At 36.4% G+C, this 8,072-nt stretch overlaps 1 protein-coding gene across 1 annotated transcript; it reads right to left on the reverse strand.

Moving 5' to 3' along the window:
* Window positions 1-2,434: 2,434 nt before the first annotated feature.
* LOC113303625 (post-GPI attachment to proteins factor 3-like) lies at window positions 2,435-6,157 on the reverse strand. The gene is made up of 6 exons (XM_026552672.1): window positions 6,025-6,157; window positions 5,726-5,820; window positions 4,276-4,534; window positions 3,987-4,186; window positions 3,502-3,689; window positions 2,435-3,065 (listed from the first exon to the last, which is right to left on the reverse strand). Exons 2-6 carry the CDS (start codon window positions 5,818-5,820, stop codon window positions 2,779-2,781), a joined length of 1,029 nt encoding a protein of 342 aa, XP_026408457.1. The 5' UTR covers window positions 6,025-6,157; the 3' UTR covers window positions 2,435-2,778.
* Between the last annotated feature and the right edge of the window lie 1,915 nt (window positions 6,158-8,072).

Consider the following 8,072-nt stretch of genomic DNA (forward strand, 5'->3'; position numbering starts at 1 on the left):
ATGATCAGTTATAAGATTCCAGATAATACAATAACCAAAATGAACTCTATTCAGCAAAACTTCTGGAGGAATAAAGAATAATAAATGGAAGCATATTATAGCCTGAAGGAATGTCAATAAATCTAAAGAAGAAAGGGGTCTGGGTTTCAGAGATTTAGAGGTCTTTAATAGAGCTCCGTTGGCTAAATCTGCTTGGAAATTATGCACTAGAGACTCTTCAATATGTGCTAGATCACTAAGAGCAAAATACTTCCCACATGGTCAAGTTTTTAATATAAAGGATAATGCAATGTCTACATGGTCATGGAGAAGCATAAGTTTTGAGTTGCAATTCATTAAAAGATACAACATTTGGTATGTTGGTTATGGGAGGAAAATTTTGATCTGGAAGTATAAATGGATTGAAGGACTAGATGGGCCACCTAATCCTAACCCTAATGCTACTCATTATCAAGACTCCATTTATGTTCATCAACTTTTTGATGCAGATACATGATGTGGGACATCAATCTATTATCCTCTTTATTTCATTCATCAACAATCAATCTAATATAAGAGATTTTAAGTTACATGAAAATGATCGAAGAAAAAAATGGAAATAATTCCGTTGGTCCAAGAATACAAGGTACTTTTAAGAAACTCTGAAAGCTACCTCTCCTCCCTAGAATTAACTTGTTTATCTGGATATGTGTTAAAGATATTCTCCCAACAAGAGACAAACTACAAGACTTTATTCAAGATGGAGATTCTAGCTGCCCTTTCTGCAATCAAGTCATGGAATCATCAAGTCACTGTATTCTGGAATGTAACTCATCAAGAATGGTTTGGTCTTCTATGTTGGGATTACACACTAGTAACAGTGGCGATCTAATGGCCTGGTTCTGTTCCTGGTTTGATAAACTGATTGCATATCAAATACAAGAGGAAGAAGTCTGCAAGATTGTTGTAGTAGCATGGTGTATCTGGAATTCTAGATGTGACAAAGTCTTTAAAACCAATAATGTTACTCCAAAGATGATCATTCATAAGTGCAGGAAAGATATCTCAGAACATGAAGCCAACCCACATCCTGCAACTAAGCTTCTTCTACCTCAACCTAGAACTAATTTGCACTGGTCGCCTCCTCCAAGAGGCACTTTTAAAATTAACTCTAATGGTTCTTTTCAGCATATTAACAAAACATGTGGTATTAGTCTAATACTTCGTGATTTTGCAGGTACCCATAGGGGATCAAAATGCATCTACCTAAATCACATGTTGAATCCGGAGCTAGCTGAATGCAGAGAGGATTATGGGAGGCAGTGCAATGGGCTAAAGGAAAAAACTTGGAGAAAGTGGTATTTCAATTGGATTCAAAGCTTATGGTTGATGCAGCGAACAAAAAAGTTTTTAATATTGATTGGAGATTACGTAATTTAAGTTTAGACATTAAGGTTTTATTTAAAGCATTTAGCTCTTGGCAATGTAGTTACGTGTCTAAAGAAAAGAATAAAGTAACGGATATGTTGCCAAAACTTACAAGAGTAGAGAAATTGAGCGGTGTATGGTTGTTAGAACCTCTGAATGAGATTACTGCCAAAGTGTATGAGGAGGCAAACTACACAAATCATGGAGTTTAATCGATTCATTTTTAAGTTTGTGGGAAGATGGAACTTGAGAGGATTTAGTTGATGTGTACGTGATAATCTTCTGTCTATATACAAATCCTCTCCCTTATTTTGGCTAATTTTATATATATTTTGAATTATAATTTTGATTTTCAAAATTGATTTCTAAACTCATCTAGCCTTGACAACTGTTAGAGTTTTATAATTGGTGATTATCTCGGCACTAGCTCTAATTGAGTTGCATATTCAGTTGGATTTAACAGCAGTCGAAGCTAGATTATTCTGTAGGCTAAGATTTCAATATACATTCCCACACTTCCCGAATGCAACTCCTTTCAACAAATGAACGAAATATAGACAGGACCAGATGCCTTAAGCCGCTGTACAACGTCATCACACTAACAGCCCACTATGCTACGAATAAGCTATATTTGGTGATTTCACCAACGAATGGTCCTCATTGTGATCATGAAAGTGTTGTTTTTTACCAACGAAGTGTCAAACCATAAGACACGTGTTCATAAAGGACAAACAGCCCCGGAGAAAATGAGGCACTCTAATAATTTTCTCCATTGTTTATATACAAAGTAATATGATAATAATAATATTAAGCATCCATGAACTCAAATCATATTTTAGTACAATAATTCTGGACTAAATGAAACAACCGAAGCATGTAAAAGATTTTAGAGGAAGGATTAGACATAACTGAGGAGACAATATCAACTTTCTCTGAATATTATAAGCATACAAGTGTTCCGACATGTCGACATGCCCAAATGCTATCAAGTAATCCCCACAAATCATGTAAATTATTATAACTCAACTCAATAATTAGCTTCGCCCTTTTCATTTAAACAGAGATATCATTCATATATTTATATAAGACTATAAGAGATTATAGTTATATTATAAATTCACAAAAGTGTTTGTTTCTGACTATTTCAGTTTTAAATTTTTTGAGACCTGGACTTATTGCTTAGTCCAAATGATCAGATCAGAATCGTGTTGAATGGTTCTAAGCAAGACTAAGTAAGATTATATACTCAAAAGGAGATACTTAATGACAATTTGAACAGAACTTGCAAGAAAGAAGAGGTTCTCACAAATTTACAATGGGGGTGACATTACCTAAGTTCGCCAGTGTGTAGCATCAGAAATTTGCCTTTTTCTACTTTACCTTCTTCGTGAGATTCGAAGTCCTGAATTGGGCATCGTCTTTGATGAAACTCCACCATAGGTAGGTAAGGGGAATGGTGGTAGCATGCCAAAGAGCGTGTGCATCAATATATCCTTTGTATGGAGGGAAATCATAGATTTCCAAGAGCATTGCCAGAGAAGTTCCTACAACGACAGTCAACAACTTTCCTCGTGATGGATGACGACTGAGACCACCCCAAATAGCCCATAAAAGAAGTTGTGCCACGCCCATCGAAAGACATACTTTCATGTTCAACCCTGCAACAGTATACAGTGGGAATCATTCTACCGTGTTGGATAAAAACTAAAAACAAAATTTAAAACAAAAAACTAATAGTAGTTCTAAAGAAAGACTAAAATCTGCTGTATTCATCGTGTATGTGCTCATAATAAAATCCAAGACAGGGGAGAAAAAGTTGGACGGAGGTAGGAACACTGTATTACAGAAATGATCATATGAAGCATCAAGTGGATTCAGAAAACTGAGGGTGACCAAAAACAGAAGAAAACTTTCATTTGGGTGCGCATCTGGTTATCAAGTTGATATAACTTGAGCAGTGAAAATGACCTACTTTATGGAGATTTACCACTTAAGGAAGTTAGTAACCATTTCATATTCAAGACATACTTATGAAACAAAGCTAGTTTGCGGCATGTAAACTTAATGTATAAAGAGGAAAGGAGAAAGACATACCATAGTCTAATTTATAGAAGTTCAGATATAATATATGGGTAGTCAAAAATGCAATCAGAGGAGCAGCAACCATGACTCTAGATGCTTCATCCCTCACACTAAAAGTTCGTAAGATAGCAACAATGAGACCGAATCCAAGTAATGCCACGAAGGATGAGTAGTCTAGCTTCTCTGTTAGATCCAGATCACTGCAACATCATACAGTATAAAACTTCATGGTCAGAAAGAAAAGAAACCTAACTTTAGGTAGTCCGCAACCTCTTTGACAAATAAATTCTCATACACATTCTATATGAAGGTTAAGAGTAGCAATATGCACAATCTGCTGATGTAACCAGTATTTTACTTGTTAATTTGCCTGCTATGTAATTCAAATGATCTAGTCAGCTATATAAAATAGTTAACTTGCACATGGCGGAACTTTCAATAGCTTTTAGATTCTACATACTACGGTAGCCTCAAGATGATAAAGAGAATAAGCTTACCGCATATGGAACACAGCACTCCAAAACCAAGAGTTCATTGCCAAGATCGCGTACGCATGCCATAACAAAGAGTATTCATAGTATGGTTTTCTATCTTTCGGCCTTAAAGGTAACTTGGTGTATAAAAGGGAGCAAAATGAAATCCATCCTAGATAATGCATGGCAAGATTGCAAACAGAGAATACCACAGACATAGGTTCCTGTACACATGAGTAAATATTTGTTAGCTTTCTTAATTAAAAGTGGGAAAGAATATTTTAAAAAATCACTAGCTTGTACGACAGCAAACCTGAATCCAAAGGACTCGCCTAAAGGGCCATTTCCCATGATACTTAACCGGTCCAAGGCCAAGCATCTCATTGTCTCTTTCCCTTTCAAGCATACAGTGATACCTGCACTCGCTCTGGCAATCCCATTGTATAAACTGCATGTAAAATGGTTTCTGTACGGATTCTGAACCATTATTAGACCCAATGTCAGACGATAGACAATCCTGAAAGCATCTGTCCCCAATACATCCAGTCGCTTCACACTGCTCTAGGCATGACCTGAGATCCCATAGAAAATTTCAAAGAACAGAATCATTGTAAATATATCTGAAAACCAAGGTTCAGCTTGTGCTTGTGTTTAACAAATTAGAATGAAATTTACAAACGACATTTTCTGATATTTACAAATACAAAAATGAAATTATTTCGCTATTGAGAATAACTAGAGTCTAGAGTCGATCATATCACCTTCTTCTATAAGTGAAATCCTTCTATAAGTGAAATCAAAACAGCAATAAAAGCATCGGGTTGATAAAAATAACCATCCATATTTCCAGACAAGACGTGTTTCTAAAGCCAATACCATCTTTACTTTAGATGGCATCCCTGTGCTTTTTATGAACGGGTAGGTAAATGATATTCATCTGTTACGTATCAGGGGAAACAATCATCGGGAAAACAGTTAGCTGTTTTAGACTTTAAATACTTCACTAACCTTTTCATAGAATAGAAGAAAATATGGACACACTAAGAGAGTATAATCCTGGAAGGAATTTAAGTTGAGCATACCGTTGAAGGCATAGAACTTCAGTACATAAAGTCATAAACACAGGCATGAAGAAGTTTTGGCACATCTACTGGTCTACAAAAAACCTCAAACGCGCATATCCATCCACTTGAAATTTTAAGTAGATAATGAAATCTTGGTCAAGTAGAAACTTTTGGGTCCCGAGATATTTTGCCGCAAGGTGGATTCACCCAATGCCTAAAAGTTTCAGGCGAGTTGCAACCATCCACTCCGCGTTTGAGATATTTAAATGAATGGGCGCATCTCATGAGAATAGGCTTTACTATACTGGGTTACACCAAGTCATTTACTAAGTTCTAAATTAAAGCAATTGTTAAAATTAGTGGGATTTGAGTTTAGTGTAGTGATGCTGTTATAGATAGAGCATTGTTTTGTACAGAGGTCTGTTTCATAACTCAAACGCTTTCAATTTCTCCTCTTTAATATGCCGGGTTTGGTAGAAAACAATCAACTTAAAGAAAACACACTGTAGTTATTTGATTTTTCTCGTTTCTAAACCCTATACTTGGTTAAAACCTACTAATTGCTACGTCCAAGATGTATTCTAGTCTAGAAGTTTGTGCATCTTATTCTTATCAATGAGGTTATGCTAATCTCTTAAATATGAACATCAATTCCGCTTTATAATGAAATCAAATTGCTGTAAACAAACCAAAACACACCTGTAAAGTGGATTGGAATCACCAATGCTAGCATTCAGACGTCCAACAAGAAATAAAAACGCCACAAAAAAGATAACCCGATTCCAGATTGACATCTGCAAAATCAAAACAAAAATAATCACATACAATCATCAAATTCTTGAGATCTATATTCACATAGATTAAACATTAGGGGTTCTTCTCAATCACATGGATAGATTGATTTGCATTGATAGAAAAAGATCAACAAACCCTAAGACAAAGAATTACAAGGAAATTAATTAGATTCGTTAATTTGAACAAAAAAACCCTAAACCAACCTGAAATATTCTGGTGTTGTTTGTTGTAAAAATCTTATTATTTCTTCCACTTATTCTTCTTCGCTGATTGTTGTTTCTATGCTGATCTTATGAAACCGAAATTCCTCTACAACGTTGTTTCTTTTTCTTTTTTTTCTTTCCCTCGGATTTGCCAAGTCGACATATAAATTCGGTATAGACACGTGGAAAGCGATTAAGGGTTATACGGTTCTGTTCTGTATAGCCTGTTCTGCTGCATACGGACTCTTGTTTAGGCCAGAAATTGTTGGCAAACTCGCTCCTGATTTGCAGAATCACTGTACTGTGAGGAAGCACAATGGCCAAGGCGTTAGGTTCTGGCACGATTCTTGGGCTGCTGCTGGCATACTCAAAGATGTTTTTGCAGCTACTTATAAGGCTTGCAGCAACAAATTTATTTCTGTAGCTGACATGATTTAGGATTAGGTGTGTGTAACGGACGGACGGTTGCGGATTAGGGGTCACCCGTAACCGAACCGTCAAAGTTACGGATTTGCAAAATTGAACCGTGACCGGCCCAATCACCCGCGGATTTAACCTTTGCGGATCCGCGGATTGTACGGGCCGGATGCGGATTAACCGCGGATTTGACCTAGTTTTGATTGTACTTGTTAGGCGTAAATTCAGTTAGTGTCTTAACTTAGTTTTGATTGTATTCAATTAGTTAACTTAGTTTTGATTCTATTTGTTGGGCCTAAATTCAGTTAGTGTTTTAAGGACTTTACTTCTTTTTCTTTGGGCCTAAATTCATTTAGTTAACTAAGTGATCAAAGAACTTCACTTCTTTCTCTTTGGGCCTAGGTTCATACTCAGGTAAGAAAACTTTGCTTCTTTCTACGGTTGCGGTAATCCGCGGTTTTCAAATGACAACCGCAACCGCATCCGCACCGCATGCGTATTTGAGAATCCCACTCGTCTCCGGCCCATACGTCTTGCGGTTTGGGTGAAATCCGCAATTTTGCGGACGGATACGGGTTAAATCCGCGGTTCCGGTTTTTATGCTCACCCCTATTTAGGATGGGAATTGGATATTTCTCATGCTCTTTGAAACTGGGAGCTAGTTCTCCTTATGTAATTGCAAGGCCTGTTTGTCTTGGCTTAGTCCGGGCCTGTAACTCAAAGAAAGAATGATTTTTTAGGGACCATGGTTTTTTTGAGGGGACCATGATTTTATTAGGCCACCCTCCCTATAGTTATAAGGGGTGTCTTAAAGCGTTGAAATGACTAACCTACCCTTAACCTAATTTAATTTAAAACCAACCTAATAACCACCTATATATATAACCACCACCTCCTCCCACCAAGAAATAAATTTCGTAGTAACCGAATGTTTGCCTAATTGCATATGTGCATATATAAGCCCAGTTCTGTTGATTCGCAAAATATGTTGAAGTTTGCGAACCAACCGAACTTCTAATACTAGGTTACTTTTAACCTGCAGTTCGGTTGGGAACTTGGTTGCGTTGAAGTTTGCGAACTAATCGACCATACCTCTATAAATATTATTACTAAAGTCCGACTACCTGCGTGTTTGAAGAAAGAAACCGAATTCTGTGTTCGATTATATGTTCTTGACATTTATTAACCGAACTCCGAGTTCGGTTACCTGTTCTTCACACTTGGTAACCGAACTACCTGAACCTAGCAGGAATTTTTTATAAAAATTTACAGTTTTATGAATATTTGGACCAATTCAACCACCATTATCTAAGTTTGAAGTATACTTGGGTACCCTAATACTCTTCCTTCGGTTGTGGTTGGTAAAATCCATCATTTTCATCTTGAGATTGAGTTTGTGGAAGAATACATTCACCATCTAAGAAATAACTCATATCCAGATCATTATGAAGATTAACAAATACTCTAGGAGAGGATGGAGATGAAGAATCAGATGAGCTATCATCACTTGAATACTCAAGCTCAGTGAATTGGAAAAAAAAAATTATTTTCCATATTTTTCTTCTTCATCTTCTCTAATTTTACTCTCTCAATAATTCTACTTCTTTAGCTTAATCATTACCCAAAATTAA

This window comes from Papaver somniferum, chromosome 8 (genome assembly GCF_003573695.1).
Source record: "Papaver somniferum cultivar HN1 chromosome 8, ASM357369v1, whole genome shotgun sequence".
Lineage (NCBI taxonomy): Eukaryota > Viridiplantae > Streptophyta > Magnoliopsida > Ranunculales > Papaveraceae > Papaver > Papaver somniferum.